This window comes from Phallusia mammillata, chromosome 5, assembly GCF_965637545.1.
Source record: "Phallusia mammillata chromosome 5, kaPhaMamm4.hap1.1, whole genome shotgun sequence".
NCBI lineage: Eukaryota > Metazoa > Chordata > Ascidiacea > Phlebobranchia > Ascidiidae > Phallusia > Phallusia mammillata.
This window is the reverse complement of record NC_137256.1, coordinates 27,716,557-27,735,010: the sequence shown is the minus strand read 5'-3', so window position 1 is coordinate 27,735,010 and position 18,454 is coordinate 27,716,557. Positions and strand designations below refer to the sequence as shown.

Sequence of the window (18,454 nt, the reverse complement as noted above, 5' to 3'; positions counted from 1 at the left end):
GTACATATATTTTAATGAACATGTTCACGGCCGCAAACTCATCTCTATGGCCGCAGGTTGTGCACCCCTGGTTTAAACCATCATTTATGTCAAATTGTCACGATAATAAAGGTTTGTTAAATTACATATAGTCGCAGTTACTAAACCGCTTTTAGTATGCCACATGGTTTACGGAATGTGAGATTATAAGCTCAACAAGCGAAAACTATATAAACCAAATAGCTCTAACCATCCCGTTTCAAAGTCTGCAAAATTAAAATTTTCAGATGAAGCATATTATGTTTATTAAAACTGCACATCATGGGATAACATGCGGCATCAAGTGGTAACATGATGTATTTAGTTTCACAGCTTTCTTCATAAGATACTTAGGTAGATTTAGGCACTGTTAAGGACACCTAGCTTAATATTAAACCATACTGTTGCATCTAAAATATACAGGATCACTTAAATCGCTTGGAATAAAGATACATCGAGTTATTTTAAGGTGCACCCAGTGATACAAAGGTGCATCAAACATTTATTAAACTGCACCACGAGGTATAAAGTTGGCTACTATAAAGTACTCAACCTAAGCGAACTACTAAACAAATGAAAAGCTGACAGTTCGGGCTTTAATGGTTTGTAATTACAACAACATTATAATTCAAGTGATAAAAAACAGTACCAAGAATCCAAGTGATCCTGTATATTTTTGATGCACCAAGTCACAGATCCGACACATATGGAAACAGCCGGCAAACATATTAGGAATTGACGCTTTATTTGTAGCAAGTAATAACCTAACAATTTTTAACCAAATTCACTGCAATAAAACCCCCTGATTCATAAACATGAACATAAAACGAACAAAACAAATTCAAAACTACAGACAATAAACATCTTTTTTACTTTCAATTTTGTTAAGTAGCAAATCTATTCGATTTTTCATGATAGGTTGCCCCTTAGAAGTCCTTTGCTCCAATTTTCGGTGAATCTGAGTTCGCGCTTTTAATTTTTGTTGTCGCTCCTCCTCTTGCGCTCTTCTTTCTTCCTGTTTCTTTTTCTTATCCTCTGTGACTTTTAATCCTTTTTTGTAAGCATTTAAAATATTGTTTGTCTTTTTCATGTTCTTTCGCGGCTGTCTTTGGGAAAATTCTTTTGATGGTTTATCTGTTTTTGAAGGATTTTCGTTTCTTAACATTTTTCTGTATTGGTAAACCAACTTTGTATGGTGTGGTGCTATTGCTTCATTTCTTTTCACAGGCTTTTTCGTTTTCATTTTTGTTCTTTTTTACACAAGTTCAACTCCAATACACAAAATAGGACTTTTTATGCTTCTACTACAGTCCTTTACTTACACCTACATAAAGTATCTAGTAAAACGTTTATTATTGAAGGTTCGATTAGCATACGGCCTTTAAATTTTACAACACAATCCACAGTCCACACAACACATGTCTTCACCTGTGCATTTGATATCTATGTGGTACTTCAACACCAACCTTTGTGAATATTCGTCATCACCCCAATGAGGGAACGGCATATCTAATGTCTACGACTGATAAGTCAAAGGCTATAAATCTGACTCCTGGCTCAGCTGTTAAAAAGTCACACACAAAATTCATTTCGAAGCCAATAGGGTAGAATTAACATTAAAAAATTAGTGCACAGGTAAAGTGGTAACTGTATGTGAGATAAAAATTAACAAGTGACAATTAACACACAACATCTAACACTAAACGATCAGTTTAAACTGGACGAAGTTTGACTGCAATCCCGTTTTCGGATTGGAGTGTGAGACCAACAATGGGTTTTGGTTCTGGCGTGTCAGCATCTCTGTAAACCTCGAATCTTCGGAGGATTTGTGCAATTATCACTCGCATTTGGTGCATGGCAAAGTGCTGGCCAATACAGTTTCTGTAATCAAATAAAGTAGCTTTAAAATATTTTTTCACACACAATGACAGCCAGTGTTTAGAAGTTGAATTATTTTGCGCTACTGTTAGATGAATGATCTGTTTGTTTGGTTCATGCGTCACAATCAGGTTGCATGCAATGATGCAAGTTCCTCACTGTATGTGTTTTGCTGGTAAGTGTAGTGTGCAGTAATGTACGTGCGGGGAATTGAAGGAATTAGGCAGAAATAAGTCTACAACCTATAGTGGTGTTAACGACAGACGAGAAGTTGTCTAGATTACAGTATTGCTGCTTGTTGACTTTGAATTGCGTTGAAGAATATGATAGACCAGGGGTCGGCAACCTTTTACGTGACGCGTGCCAATTTACTTGTTATTTCCATGTGTTAATGACCTCGCGTGTCAACGCTTTTCTAAATAATAGTGGTTCGTGCCAGCTGATATCAATAATAAAGAGAAAGCAGAGTGTTTTGTGCATGTAAGGCTGAATTTTAAGACAATGGCATGACAAAAACTATAAACAAGCAATGTAACAGGTTAAATTGTTACTTCAATACAAACACGCAAACCGTTTGACGTGCCATGAAAAACCACCTCGCGTGCCAAACGCAGGGGTTAACGCCCCTGTGGTAGACTATATATCGTCCATTTGTTGTATGTGCAACTGTTTCGCTTGCAAAATATCAAACGGAATAATCCAGCTAATAAATTGTTGATGGAAACAAACAAGTGTTTCTACCTTGGCCCAGCTGAAAATGGCACAAACGCATACGAAGGTCGATCGGCTGAATTTTCAGGAGTAAATCTTTCTGGGTCATATTCCTGGAAATTAAAAAAAGGTTCTTTAGTTAAAGAGTTTACACCATGGTCACATTATAACTTACGAATCGTTTCTACAAAAAAAACTTTTAACATTTAATTTTTCTTACTGTAACATTTTGTACTGAAAACAAAACAAACCGTTTATTCATTAACGTTCGTTCTCTATTAACGTCTAATAGCAGGGGTCGGAAACCTTTTTTGTACTGCGGACCGTTTTTAAAACTGAAATTTTATCGCGGACCGGTCTTCAAAAAACTGCAAATATTTAGCAATGGAAACGCCAAAGTAAGTTTATCACCCGGGATACATAGGCAAAATGTTTCAAAATATTTGGCCTGAAAACGTATACGGCCCGGTAACCAACTTCTTGCGGCGGTGGCCGACCACTGTCCTATAGAGCCGAGGGGGTAAAAAAAACCAAAATGTGACGTTTCACGTGATTTTAAGCAACATTGGACACTTCTACAATCGCAATAGCTCACAAAAAAGTGAATTATAATGTTGTGGACAAATTCTGTCTCACCAATGGATTTTTCCATATTTCTTCATGCCGATGCATTGCAAAGATGTTCACTGCTACATTCTGTCCTTTTTGTAGTTTGATTTCTTTGTGTCCATTAAAACGGTGAGATATTGTGGTATCTTCGTCAAGTTGGCGGCCAACAAGATGAATAACCGGCATCAAACGAAGGCTCTCCTTGATGCATTGAGTCAAATATGGCAAGTTGCTCATGTCAGAACTACAATTGCTTGGTTTATGTGGTTTTAATGCTATGGTAAAATTGTCAGTCATTTTTTTTTTTCATAACTTACATTTTCACTTCCGGTCTGCTTCCGATTGCGTCATTAATCTCTTCCCGACATCTATGTTGAAATTCTGGATGTTTCGAAAGTTGGTACATGAACCATGATAAGCCTGCAAACGAAACGAGATAATTCGGTTGCATTTGACTTGTTTCTTACAACATTACCATATGCCACTGTCTCCTGGCCGGCTGAGAAAAACGTTTGAACTTCATCTACTACTTCTTTGTCCGTCAATCCAATTCCGTCTTGGTCCTACAACATGTTCGTTGATTAGTTGCATGTGAGCAGCAAGCGTTCGTTGTTTTATTTTAATGTTCACCTTGGTCTGTATGAGCACATCAAGAAAATCAACATATTGTCCCTTCCTTTTGCGGAAATCGAACGACTCTCCTGTCGCCTTGTCGTCAATTTTCGTCGTTTCAACCGAATCTGACTCCAGAGAATTCAACAGCGCTCGTCTCTCCCTTATAATCTGCAACGAAACATTCTCAAACCACCCTTATTTGGTCACAAAACAATCTTTTCACCTCGGCAACTTTGGCGTGAATCCGTCCAGTTATCTCAAAGAACCTTTTCCCGTCCTTTGTCATCTTGTATATGTAGTCACTATGGTAGAACGGATTAAACCAGCGCCGCAACACAATCTGGAAAGCTTCTCGGACAAGTTGATTGTAATCTTCGCCTTTGCTGTAAAGAAAAAAAGCTAAACTTTCATTTCATAAAGAGTGGTGTACTTTGTTGTTAAATGTGAGACCTATCGAACAACGGATAAAAGTAAAATAACTTGCTTCTAGTCATTGTCGCCACAGAATTCCAACCTTTATTAACACAAAATAATAGAAATTCGCTTATTTTGTCGAAACATCCCTTGCTGAAGGGCTTCGTCTTAGAATTTCTCAAATTGTTGGTAAACTCACCCCACATCTGGTACTTGTGACATTATACACTCCATCATGTTACGGTACGAAGCTTCACTCAACATAACAGATATATCTTCGGCTTTTCCGCTGATGGCAACTTCTTCGCACCAATCGATAACTGGTTGACAGTTGGAGTTGAAAACCTCGCAGTGTCTGCGTTTAAATGTGGTGGATGAGATAATGAAAAACTGTGGGCATTCACACAAAATGTATCACACAAGCCTTTCAATAAACAGGATAACCAGTGGTGGGATTCAGCCGGTTGGCACCGGTTCTATGGAACAGCCTCACGAAATTTTATGAGATCAGCGAACCGGTTAGCATTACTGGTTACTGTCAATGGATTTTTTGTAACAGAACTGGCTACAAAATGTGACTTTTATGATAGAACCGGCTGGCAAACAATTTAAATCCCACCGCTGAGGATAACCATAGAGCTAACTACAGAGTATATGTTAAATTTCGACACAGCAATCGGTCTATGATAGCCGCTTGCTAAGGAGGCAGGAAAGGGGACAAGGCGCTTACTGTTGCAGAATGTTGAAGTGGAATATTGGAGTTAAAAGTCTTCTATGTCTCTTCCATGTTTCTCCGCTGGAAGCAATGAGACCATCACCAAGCAACGAAGTGACGATCTTCTTGTAACCGGGGCCCTTAGGAGCTGAAACAACAAAGAGCCAATGTACTTCAGCTTACACAAAGATAAACCAATTAGGAAACTATCAATCCAGTGACAACAATACAGATATTTTCACAAGCACAAAAAAATGAAGTAGCCAGAATCAGTTTTTGCTCAACTTACATGATCTGGACAAAATAGTTTTGACAACATCAGGGTGATAAACTTGCAAATACATATCGAATGGACCCAACCAGTAGCTGAAATAAGCTGGGTTAGAAGTTGTCATTCTCACCATTTTCAACAAGCCTTCATATTTGTTAAGTGGAACCTGCAGAAGATTTGTGTGTGGGTCAGGACAGGGGACATAACACAAGCTAGCACAAAACATTTGTAAATCAAACATTTTTTCGGCAATTTGCCCATCATTCCCACATCAAGAATATGAACTGTCCAAAAACATCCAGTTTCCCGGTTTTTCGTCGCAAAATTGAATAACCAACACAGGCTGCAAACAGTGCACACTGTTTCGACCTATAAGGTCTCATCAATGCAGCTGGTGACGAGAGATCGGCCATATTGGCTAGTGCAGTATTTTAACGGCACTCCAGTTTGTTGGGAGTAACAACCTAACCCACAGGTATGCTATCAAACCTTTCAAGAGACACCGACGAGGTATAAACTATAAACATTGTTTGAAGTCAAATAAAAACCTAACGTAAAAACTTTGTAATGAAATTGATCACCTTTTTCACATGACCATACAACCAATGAGCATCTTCGTCACATGACAACAACTTCGCTGTCCTTCGCAATCTCACTTGATTCTGCACGAACGGTTTCACATATTTGACGATGACAGCGGAGAGGACAAGCACAGGCAGAAGATATGCGAAGACATAACCCAGTGCGAACTGAGAGGATGAAATGTCTGCTGCTGCAGGTGAGTGTGACATCTTGCTATAACAACTCACTGTCTGTCGACTTCCTAAAGATAAAAGTCTTTGTAAGGATTAATTGATCTGTACTTACAAATTAGACACAAGTCAAAGAAAATTTGTAAGCATGACTCTGTAAGTCTGTATTTAAGCATGAGCGAGTCGACAGTCTCGGGCTTGCCGTCTTACAAAGTTCGTCAACATCACCTTTGAGCTGAGCAATGTGGTTGAGTCTGTTTGCCGACTTTCGAGTCAATGGCCGAGCTTCTGTTCGCCCAGTTTGAACGTTCGAAGTCAACTCTCTGATCCATGTTGCTACTGTGTACAATTTTTTTTTAACGGGGTACGAAACCGGAACTCTCCCGGGACGAATCCCGATCAGGTTTTTATGTCTGTATGTGGGTCAGGCGCGCCAGACCGTTCGGCCAAGTTCTACTGTGTAACATTTCCACATGTAATTTAAGGTAGACCTAATGCCGTGCGTCCTCATACATAAACATTTCCTCTTGTTAAAGAAAAGTAAGTTGCTCTCCGGCAACATTAAAAACTGCTCTGGGTTTCTCCCTTTTAACGCCAAAATGTCGTAGTTACTCGACACATTGTGCTCACAAGGTTGTGGGTTCGAACCCCATTTCGGCTACTTGTGTGACCCCGAACCTAAAAACTTTAGTGGCAATGTTTCCATCCGTTGGAACCCGTTGGGTTGAACCAAACTAAAATCACTAACTTTTCAAGTCGAAAATCAAACACAAATTTGATCCATTAGACATTTGCCCATACGACAAAAATAAAAGTGAGATAAACAAAAGAAGTTTGCATTCCCTTGTTTTACTAAAAATTGGTGGAATTAAACATTGGTGACTTGCATTTAATTTAAATCCGTCACACACTTTACTGCTCTGTAACGTTACATCAGGTTTGCCGAGTCATTCACGGCTTGTGAGAAAAGCGCTGAATGTTTCCACTAACTTTATTCGTTGTTGTATATTTCACATACTTGGGTCAACACAACCTTTGAACGGACAAACTAAATCGCTGTTAATGTTTGACTGACGTAGTTCTATGAACGAGGCAACTTGACGTCTGTTCTGATTAAACAAAAAAAAAAATCAACAGTAAAAAAAAATCATAAACGCTGACTTGACCTTGACCCTTGACAGATTCGCGAAAATTTTGACATAACCTGTTTGTTTCGAAAACCTTCAGAGTTTTTAAATGATGTTCTCTGACGTTTTTGCATTTTGATGAAATAAATCTCGCAAGAAAACGCCATAACGCGACGGACCCAGCAATTAAGTTCAACTTTCTAATCTTGTCAAAGTAGGTTTAACGTGTGTTTCTTCATTTATATCTGACACGAAACCGTGCGGTAAAATTATAACAGTGTTATTATTCAGCTTGCATACGGTTTGCATGTGAGATGAAAATTACAAAGATGACACGAAATGACAATTAACACACTTTAAACTGGTCGTAGTTTGACTGCAATCCCGTTTTCGGATTGGAGTATGGCACCAGCAATTGGTTTTGGTTCTGGTGTGTCAGCATCTCTGTAAACCTCGAATCTTCGGAGGATTTGTGCAATTGTCACTCGCATTTGGTGCATGGCAAAATGCTGACCAATACAGTTTCTGTAAATATTGTGGCATTCAAGATTAAAATCCAAGCTAATTTTGTTTGTTTAAAAACTTCAGCACTTTTACTTTCACCTTGGCCCAGCTGAAAATGGAGCAAACGCATAAGAAGGTCGGTTGGCTGAATTTTCAGGAGTAAATCTGTCTGGGTTGTATTCCTGTAAAATATGGTGATCAGTAAAAGGTGATTCTTCCATACTCAAAGTCTTTAATTCGGGAAATCTCACCAATGGATTGTTCCATATTTCCTCATGGCGATGCAACGCATGAAAGTTTACCGACAGTCTCTGACCCTTAGGTAGTTTAATTTCTTTGTATCCATTGAACCGATGCGAAATTGTGATATCTTCGTCGAGTTGACGAGCAATAAGGTGAACAACCGGCATCAAACGAAGACTCTCCTTTATGCATTGAGTCAAATATGGCAAGTTGCTCATATCAGAACTGCAACACAACATTTGCTAGGTTAATGTGGCTTTGTTACAAGGTATTTGAACAATTTAAAGACAATTAGGGTCCAATATTACCACAAGAGTTTTACACATCGTTTGTTAATCGATTACATAAAGTTTGTTAATCCGGCAATGCTATGGGTAGTTATTTAATTGTGCAAAGCAGAAGTAGTTGGCATTTGTATCGAAATTATTATAAGCCCTGAAGTTTCCTTTTCCAGTTTTTCCGGGTCTGAAGCATCATGTAGTGGAAAAAAACATGTTTGCTTGACTTACAAACTCATTTTCTCTCGTGTTAGCCGATGCCAACGTTAACCACTCCGGCACTGTTTATATTATATGAAATAAACAACAACAGATGCTTAACCCAACTGCTGGAAAAATGCTATTATGTGTTGTTTGTTGGCTGTGTAAAAGCGGCACTATATTTGCGTTGTGTAGAAGTTTTATGATGTCGGAAACAAAGCAGTTAAAAAAATCTTTTATAACTTACATTTTCACATCCGGTCTGCTTCCGATTGCGTCATTAATCTCTTCCCGACATCTCTGTTGAAATTCTGGATGTTTCGAAATTAGGTAGAAGAACCACGATAAGCCTGCAAAGTAACTAGAATAGTGGTTTTCCTATATATTGCCAGTTCATGCATACCATTTACTATATTTATAATGGATATATATTTGGCACCTACATTTCATTGGGTCCCTATTTTTTTTCCTGGCACTTTATAACATAATTGTTTCTGCAACCATAATCTAACGGGTCCCCACACATGTGTATATGCGATTTGATAACAGTTAAAATAGGACACAATCACTGTGCCATATTTACGCACCATTCATTATAATTGTAAGGGATATATATTTGATGGATACATTCAGTATGGTACCAATACTTTTGTGGCCTGTTTTAACATGATTGTTTTTGCAAGCAAACACACACATATATTTTGAATTGATAGTAACAGGATGAATGGTGCATGCATATGCTAGGTAAGAATTTGAATTGCACAGATGACATTTGACGTATTTAAGAAATATTTAGAAACTTTTGTTTTGTAACAGTCACAGTCCTTTGTTTGTTGAATTATGATTTTTAATCCGCACATAGCGTTCCCTGGCGCCGTTAAGTTTCTACTTACCAACAATACGATTGTTTAGCTGGGCTTTTTATGTCCAAAACCTGTTCTGAAACAGTTTTATTAACGCATTTAGTTAGAGAAGTCACTTTACACAGGTGTAACAAATCATGCAGTGTTTCCGCCTGTGTCTCGGAACACGAATAAGTTGACCTACATTAATGTTTACAGCTTAATATAACTAACATCGTAACTTCTTAATTCCAACCAGTGAGAAAATTGTCAAGTGACGACTGCGTTCATGCGTGAAGCAGAGGCATTTTTTCCATGCCTCAGCATGTAAAAAACATATTTTTACTGTTACTGCTGAGCCGATTGAACTGAAATTTTTAACAGCCAACAAGGAGCTGTTTAAAATTTCAGCAGGTTAAGTTTGTATTTCTGACGTCATTAACATGTGAACAAACAAACAAATATTTTGGGGCAAAGGGGTGAAAATGGATATATATAACTTCAAGTTACAAAATACGCTGCAATGTACCAATCAAAAGTATGAAACTTCCGGAATCATCTACTTTAGCAAGTATAGCCGTTTTAAAAATTTCACGTTTTGAGGGGCTGTGGGTAAACCGAGGTATCAAACGGGGTCAAAATTCACATGGACCATCTTTAGACCAACATCTATAACGTGTGTAAATTTGAAAAAGTTTGAACCATTCTTTCTTGACCGAAACGTGGGAACAAATCCGCGTTAGACGGAAAAAAAGAACTAAGAAACGAAAATATAGACAAAAACAATATGTGTCCCCTTCATGGAAGGGGACCCATAAATATTGAGGTTAACTGTACATGTAAACCTGTTGACTTTGTTGTTACCGTTTGAAACTGTGTCTTGGCCGGCTGCAAAAAACGTTTTAACTTCTCCAACCACATCTTCGTCTGTCAAGCCAATTCCGTCTTGATCCTATGACACAATTAAAAAACACAACATGTTCGTTGATAAAATACATGTGAGCAGCAAGCGTTCACCATGTGTTAATGTTTACCTTGGTCTGTATGAGCACATCAAGAAAATCAACATATTGTCCCTTCCTTTTGCGGAAATCGAACGACTCTCCTGTCGCCTTGTCGTCAACTTTCGTTGTTTCAACTGAATCTGACTCCAGAGAGTTCAACAGCGCTCGTCTCTCCCTTATAATCTGTAACGAAACAACAAAAGCTCATTTAGAAAACAGTGGCGTAGGCATCCAAAAATTTGGGAGGGGCCAAAAAATGTGTTGTCTTATACAACGTTTTGCTAACGCTCGGCGTGCTTTTACCAAACACTTAACGACAGCCAAACGCTTTATAGATTTATTCCATGTCTGCATAACTATACAAAGCATGGATTCGGCTTACAATTTGGTGACAAAAGTCATTTTTTGTAATAAATATATTCCTTTGACAGTTGAGAGACGAAACCACAATGATGAGGGACGAAACTACACTAAATTAAAGTTTATCAATGTACAACTTTGAAAATTTAGGTGGGGCCATGGCCCCTCCCTGACCACGCCACTGTCAGGAAACAAACTTAAAAGAGAAACAGCTTAACAAAGTTTGAACATTTGTTGTAACGTGTATACAGGATATTCACGCACTAGTTATAGGCAATAGTTTCTGCAATCCGAATTTTCAACGCACTGAGTCACTAAATGTTCGTTTTACCTCTCCAACTTTGTCATCAATCATTTCAATAATTTCGTAGAAACGTTTTCCGTCTTTTGTCAACTTGTAAATAAATTCACTGTGGTAGAAAGGATTGAACCATCTTCGCAGCATTTTCTCAGTTGCTTCCCGAACAAGCTGGTTGTAATCTTCGCCAGGCCTATTACACAGTAAATGTAAGTGTTTCGTTTTTGACTTGGCGGCAGAAAGGATAGGACTCGAACCACTAACCTACCGGTTAAAATCCTAGGTTGAAACTCACCCCACATCTGGTACTTGTGACATTATGCACTCCATCATGTTACGGTATGAAGCTTCGCTCATCATAACAGATATATCTGCGACTTTTCCGCTGCTGGCAACTTCTTCACACCAATCGATAACTGGTTGACAGTTGGAGTTGAAAACCTCGCAGTGTCTGCGTTTAAATGGGTGGATGAGATAGTTAACCCCTAATTTAATCAAGGAGTTTTACAAGCTAAGGTACAAACAATCGGTGCTATGAAGTACACACCACCACGTATGCGTTTCCTTGCATGAAAGTTACAATAAAAACAAAGCACTTACTGCTGTAGTATGTTGAAATGGAATATTGGCGTGAGGAGTCTTCGATGTCTCTTCCATGTTTCTCCGGACTTAGTAATAAGTCCATCGCCAAACAACGGAGACATGATGCTTTTGTAACCCGGGCCCTTAGGAGCTAATACACAAGGTTGGGCAGAGATTAGATATTGAGATGAGATTTGATTGTTTGTGGTGCAAAGTTGTTGTGGGTTTCAAAAAATTGCACAAAGCTAAAACACAAGTTAGTAAAAAACATTCCAACGTGACAGTCAGTATACCATAGATAATTACAAGATACCCGAGTCAGAAACTTACATGATTTGGATAATATAGTTTTAACAACATCAGGGTGATACACGTTTAAAACAAAGTTGAATGGACCCATCCAGTAGCCGAAATGAGCTGGATAAGTTGTTAACATTCCTGCCATTTGCAGCAAGCCTTCATATTTGTAAAGTGGAACCTGAAAAGCTTGTGTTCAATTGACACAAACAATTTCTACTCCAAAAAGTTAGGTCGTCAAAGTGCAACCTAAGCCTGAGAAGCACGATCTTTTAGTAATGACGACCTTAACACAGATTGTAGCAACTTGATCAAGACACCATGTATGCCGTACATGTTGTTATTAAACTACATCATCACTTATAGTTCAAACAATTTTTTGTAGTAAATTCATATATTTTGACAAGCACTTCAAATTTCTGACCTTTTTCAGATGTCCATACAACCAATGAGCATCGTCGTCACATGCCAACAACTTCGCTGTCCTTCGCAATCTCACTTGATTCTGCACGAACGGTTTCACATATTTGACGATGACAGTGGAGAAGACGAGCACAGGCAGAAGATATGCGAAGACATAACCCAGTACGAACTGAGAGGCTGAAATATCTGCTGCTGCAGGTGAGGGTGACATCTTGCTATAACACGCTACACGAAATGACTAAATTAGCAAAAATTATCTGAAGGCTTTTTACTTGTAGGAACAAAAAACGTTTTGCGATGAGCTGCGCTGCACGTTCGAACCATTTCGTGGAAACATTTACTGATTCTCATAAGAAATGACAAACTTTTTTTCATATGATCGATCACGCCCGCACAGCACCAGACTGGTGTCAACATATTCCTGGCACCACTGAACTTGACATAGACCTTGGCCGATGTGGTTAATATTCGACTTACGGTGCACTTTGCCATTAACATACAACCTTAATTTGTTTCATGACACAATTGCAACATCTTATGTGATGGACTTTCTGCATCGCCTTATTTCAACCAGGGAAATGCAACTACTGCACCAACCACGCGTTGTACCACAACGGTATAATATTGGACTGTTTCATTAAAACAGATAAAAGCATAAATCGTTTCTTTTAAAAACAGAAATATATATTTCGCCTTAATAAATAGACATCATCAGTTTCTGCAAAAAGCAAACATGTAAGGGGCTGTCGATAAAAAGTTGTGAAAAAGTTTTCACTGTTTTTATGAAACAGTCCAATATTATACTGATCAAAAGCAAGAATCTTTTATACATTTTATTGTCTACGGGAGATTCGTTAAATAACAAAACTGTTTCAGCCATAACGGTATTTGTGATTTAGCTTTGTGTAACCTTTAATAACAACAACAACTTTGCGTTTTTGTCGTACTAATACCGAATTAGCTTTGTTACAATGCGACTTTGTAGCAGCTCTGAAGACAGAAGGTTACTTAACCGTTTTATTGCCGGATCTGTTGCTCTGAAATAGCCATCATATTTCAGCTCCAAAAGGCCGCGGTTACAAAAGCATCGTTTATCCTTTCCTCGGCGATGGACTCGTGGTTGCCAGCGGAGAAAAATGAAAGAGACATCGGAGACTTTTAACTCCGATCTTCCACTTCAACATTCTGCAACAGTAAGCGCCTTGTTTTTATGGTAAATTTCATGTAACGAAAGCTTGTAAAACTCCAATTTGAGTTGGGGGGTTAATAATGTTTTTTTATCACTCTACTGTTGGATGAATGACCTGTTTGTTTGGTTCATGCGTCACAATCAGGTTGCATGCAACTGTATGTGTTTTGCTGGTAAGCGTAGTGTGCAGTATTGTACGTGTAGGCAATTAAAGGAGTTAGGTAAAAATAATAAGTCTACAACCTGCAGTGGTGTTAACGACAGACTAGAAGTTGTCTAGATTGCAGCATTGATGCTTGTTGACTTTGAATTGCGTTGAAGAATATACTAGACCAGGGGTCGGCAACCTTTTAGGCGACGCATGCCAATTTACTTGTTATTTCCATGTGTTAATGACCTCGCGTGCCAACGTTTTTCTAAATAACAGTGGTCCGTGCCAGCTGATACCAATAATAAAGAGAAAGCAGAGTTTTTTGTGCATGTAAGACTGAATTTTAAGACAACTGCATGATAAAAACTATAAACAAGCAGTGTAACAGGATAAATTGTTACTTCAATACAAACACGCAAACCGTTTGATTTGTTGTATGTGCAACTGTTTCTCTTGCAAAATATCAAACGGAATAATCCAACTAATAAATGGTTGATGGAAACACTTTTGTTGCGTGAAAATACTTACAAACAGTTTAGTATTTTTACCTTGGCCCAGCTGAAAATGGAACAAACGCATATGAAGGTCGATTGGCTGAATTTTCAGGAGTAAATTTTTTTCATTTTACGAATCCAAATTGTAAAAAAATTCAACATTTAATTATTTTCTTGTGTAACATTTTTGTACTGAAAGCAAAACAAACCGTTTATTCACTTGGTCATTCTCTTAACGTCCTATAGAGTCGAAGTTTTCAACCTGGGTAAGTTTAGCCCAAGAACACAATTAACTTGATTCAAAACACATTAGTAAAGCATGTCTTTAGAAATGGGGATAAATAGGTTATATTGACTTATTTCAAATCGGCCAAGGGGGTAAAAAAACACCAAAAAGTGTCACTTCACGTGATTTTAAGCAACATTGGATACTTCTACAATCGCAATAGCTTACAAAAAAAGTGAATTATAATGTTGTGGACAAATTCTGTCTCACCAATGGATTTTTCCATATTTCTTCATGCCGATGCATTGCAAAGATGTTCACTGCTACATTCTGTCCTTTTTGTAGTTTGATTTCTTTGTGTCCATTAAAACGGTGAGATATTGTGGTATCTTCGTCGAGTTGGCGGCCAACAAGATGAATAACCGGCATCAAACGAAGGCTCTCCTTGATGCATTGAGTCAAATATGGCAAGTTGCTCATGTCAGAACTACAACATAACATTTGGTTGGTTAATGTGGTTTTAATGCTATGGTAAAATAATAAGTTTTTCATAACTTACATTTTCACATCCGGTCTGCTTCCGATTGCGTCATTAATCTCTTCCCGACATCTATGTTGAAATTCTGGATGTTTCGAAAGTTGGTACATGAACCACGATAATCCTACAAACAAAACAAGATAATTCAGTTGCATTTGACTTGTTTCTTACAACATTACCATATGCCACTGTGTCCTGGCCGGCTGAGAAAAACGTTTGAACTTCATCTACTACTTCTTTGTCTGTCAATCCAACTCCGTCTTGGTCCTACAACACAATAAACAAGCACAATATGTTCGTTGATTAGTTGCATGTGGGCAGCAAGTGTTCGTTGTATCTTTTAACGTTCACCTTGTTCTGTATGAGCACATCAAGAAAATCAACATATTGTCCCTTCCTTTTGCGGAAATCGAACGACTCTCCTGTCGCCTTATCGTCAACTTTCGTCGTTTCAACTGAATCTGACTCCAGAGAATTCAACACCGCTCGCCTCTCCCTTATAATCTGCAACAAAACATTCTCAAACCACCCTTATTTGGTCACAAAACAATCTCTTCACCTCGGCAACTTTGGCGTGAATCCGTCCAGTTATTTCAAAGAACCTTTTTCCATCTTTTGTCATCTTGTATATGACGTCACTATGGTAGAACGGATTAAACCAGCGCCGCAACACAATCTGGAAAGCTTCTCGGACAAGTTGATTGTAATCTTCGCCTTTGCTGTAAAGAAAAAAAGCTAAACTTTCATTTCATAAAGAGTGGTGTACTTTGTTGTTAAATGTGAGACCTATCGAAAAACGGATAAAAGTAAAATAACTTGCTTCTAGTCATTGTCGCCACAGAATTCCAACCTTTATTAACACAAAATCATAGAACTTATTTTGTCGAAATATCCTTTGCTGAAGGGCTTCGTCTTAGAATTTCTCAAATTGTTGGTAAACTCACCCCACATCTGGTACTTGTGACATTATACACTCCATCATGTTTCGGTACGAAGCTTCGCTCAACATAATAGATATATCAGCAGCTTTTCCGTTGATGGCAACTTCTTCACACCAATCGATAACCGGTTGACAGTTGGAGTTGAAAACCTCACAGTATCTGCGTTTAAATGGGTGGATGAGATAATGAAAAACTGTGGACATTCACACAAAATGTATCACACAAGACTTCCAATAAACAGGATAACCAGTGGTGGGATTCAGCCGGTTCGCACCGGTTCCATCGAACCGTCTCACGAAATTTTATGAGATCAGCGAACCAGTTAGCATTACTAGTTACTGCATGTCAATGGATTTTTGTAACAGAACTGGCTATAAAACGTGACTTTTATGATAGAACTGGCTGACAAACAATTTAAATCCCACCGCTGAGGAAACCCATAGAGCTAACTACAGAGTATATGTTAAATTTTGAAACAGCACCGGTCTATGATAGCCACTTGTTAAGGAGGCAGGAAAGGGGACAAGACGCTTACTGCTGCAGAATGTTGAAGTGGAAGATCGGAGTTAAAAGTCGTCTATGTCTCTTCCAAGTTTCTCCGCTGGAAGCAATGAGTCCATCACCGAGCAACGAAGTGACGACCTTCTTGTAACCGGGGCCCTTAGGAGCTGAAACCAATGTACTCCAGCTTACACAAAGAACCAATTAGGAAACTATCAACCAAGTGACAACAACGCAGATATTTTCACAAGCGCAAAAAAATGAAGTAGCCAGAATGAGTTTTTGCTGAACCTACATGATCTGGACAAAATAGTTTTGACAACATCAGGGTGATAAACTTGCAAATACATATCGAATGGACCCAACCAGTAGCTGAAGTAAGCTGGGTTGGATATTGACATTCCCACCATTTTCAACAAGCCTTCATACTTGTTAAGTGGAACCTGCAGAAGATTTGTGTGTGGGTTGGAATTTAACAGGGTCATAACACATGCTAGCAACAAAACATTTGTAAATCAAACATTTTTTCGGCAATTTGCCCATCATTCCCACATCAAGAATATGAACTGTCCAAAAACATCCAGTTTCCCGGTTTTTCATCGCAAAATTGAATAACCAACACAGGCTGCAAACAGTGCACACTGTTTCTACCAATAAGGTCTCATCAGTGCAGCTGGTGACACGAGATAGGCCGTATTGGCTAATGTAGCCATCTACGGCACTCATGTTTGTTGGATGTAACAAGCTAATCCAATAACTACGATGAGGCATAAACTGTAAACACTGTCTAAAGTCAAATAAAAACCTAACGTAAAAACTTTGTAATGAAATTTATCACCTTTTTCACATGACCGTATAACCAATGAGCATCTTCGTCACATGACAACAACTTCGCTGTCCTTCGCAATCTCACTTGATTCTGCACGAACGGTTTCACATATTTGACGATGACAGTGGAGAAGACAAGCACAGGCAGAAGATATGCGAAGACATAACCCAGTGCGAACTGAGAGGATGAAATGTCTGCTGCTGCAGGTGGGGGTGACATCTTGTTTCCTTTAACAACTATCTACCTGTTTCGACTTCCTATATCTTCATAAAGATAAAAGTCTTTGTAAGGATTAATTGATCTGTACTTACAATTTCGACACGAGTCAAAGAAAATTTGTAAGCATGACTCTGTAAGTGTGTATTTAAGCATGAGCGAGTCGACAGTCTAGGGCTTGCCGTCTTACAAAGTTCGTCAACATCACCTTTGAGCTGAGCAATGTGGTTGAGTCTGTTTGCCGACTTTCGAGTCAATGGCCGAGCTTCTGTTCGCCCAGTTTGAACGTTCGAAGTCAACTCTCTGATCCGTGTTGCTACTGTGTACAATTTCCACATGTAATTTAAGGTAGACCTAATGCCGTGCGCCCTCATATGGAGACATTTCCTCTTTTTAAAGAAAAGTAACTTGTTCCCCGGCAACATTAAAAACTGCTCTGGTTTTCTCCCTTCTAACGCCAAAATGTCGTAGTTACTCAACACATTGTGCTTAAGGTTGTGGGTTCGAACCCCATTTCGACTACTTGTGTGACCCCGAACCAAAAAACTTCAGGGGCAATGTTCCCATACAGTGGAAACCGTTGGGTTGAACCAAACTAAAATCACTAACTTTTCAAGTCGAAAATCAAACACAAAATTGACCCATTAGACATTGGCCCGTACGTCAGGAATAAAAGTGAAATAAACAAAAGAAGTTTGCATTCCCTTGTTTTACTAAAAATAGGTGGAATTAAACATTGGTGACTTGCATTTAATTTAAATCCGTCACACACTTTACTGCTCTGTAACGTTACGTCAGGTTTTGCCGAGTCATTCATGGCTTGTGAGAAAAGCGCTGAACGTTTCCACCAACTTTAATCGTTGTTGTAGATTTCACATAATTGCGTCAACACAACCTTTGATCGGGCAAACTAAATCGCTGTAATGTTTGACTTACGTAGTTCTATGAACGAGGCAACTTGACGTCTGTTCTGATTAAACAAGCAAAGTCAACAGTAAAAAAATCATAAACGCTGACTTGACCTTGACCCTTGACAGATTCGCGAAAATTTTGACATAACCTCTTTGTTTCGAAAATCTTCAGCCATTTTTAAATGATGTTCTCTGACGTTTTTTTTTTTTTTTTCATTTTGATGAAATAAATCTCGCAAGAAAACGCCATAACGCGACGGACCCAGCAATTAAGTTCAACTTTCTAATCTTGTCAAAGTAGGTTTAACGTGTGTTT

The 18,454-nt window shown here is 38.6% G+C and overlaps 2 protein-coding genes across 3 annotated transcripts; both read right to left on the bottom strand.

Moving 5' to 3' along the window:
• Positions 1-1,602: 1,602 nt before the first annotated feature.
• On the bottom strand, positions 1,603-6,050 carry LOC145228154 (cytochrome P450 4F4-like). Of its 2 annotated transcripts, none has more exons than XM_080093150.1 (11): positions 5,813-6,050; positions 5,250-5,397; positions 4,976-5,108; positions 4,445-4,600; positions 4,055-4,214; positions 3,847-3,999; positions 3,692-3,779; positions 3,534-3,636; positions 3,244-3,469; positions 2,638-2,720; positions 1,603-1,899 (listed from the first exon to the last, which is right to left on the bottom strand). In XM_080093150.1, the coding sequence occupies exons 1-11, from the start codon at positions 6,020-6,022 to the stop codon at positions 1,731-1,733; spliced, it is 1,629 nt and encodes a 542-aa protein (XP_079949276.1). In that variant the 5' UTR covers positions 6,023-6,050; the 3' UTR covers positions 1,603-1,730. The 2 variants fall into 2 exon arrangements, with proteins under 2 accessions (XP_079949276.1, XP_079949277.1); XM_080093151.1 differs by having other exon boundaries at positions 3,244-3,460.
• Positions 6,051-7,252: 1,202 nt separating this feature from the next.
• Positions 7,253-17,230, bottom strand: LOC145229760 (uncharacterized). The gene is made up of 20 exons (XM_080095087.1): positions 17,035-17,230; positions 16,478-16,675; positions 16,217-16,349; positions 15,685-15,840; positions 15,300-15,459; positions 15,092-15,244; positions 14,920-15,007; positions 14,762-14,864; positions 14,473-14,689; positions 12,144-12,380; positions 11,753-11,900; positions 11,441-11,573; positions 11,136-11,291; positions 10,874-11,033; positions 10,213-10,365; positions 10,043-10,130; positions 8,584-8,686; positions 7,866-8,082; positions 7,714-7,796; positions 7,253-7,635 (listed from the first exon to the last, which is right to left on the bottom strand). The coding sequence occupies exons 1-20, from the start codon at positions 17,228-17,230 to the stop codon at positions 7,467-7,469; spliced, it is 3,051 nt and encodes a 1,016-aa protein (XP_079951213.1). The 3' UTR covers positions 7,253-7,466.
• Between the last annotated feature and the right edge of the window lie 1,224 nt (positions 17,231-18,454).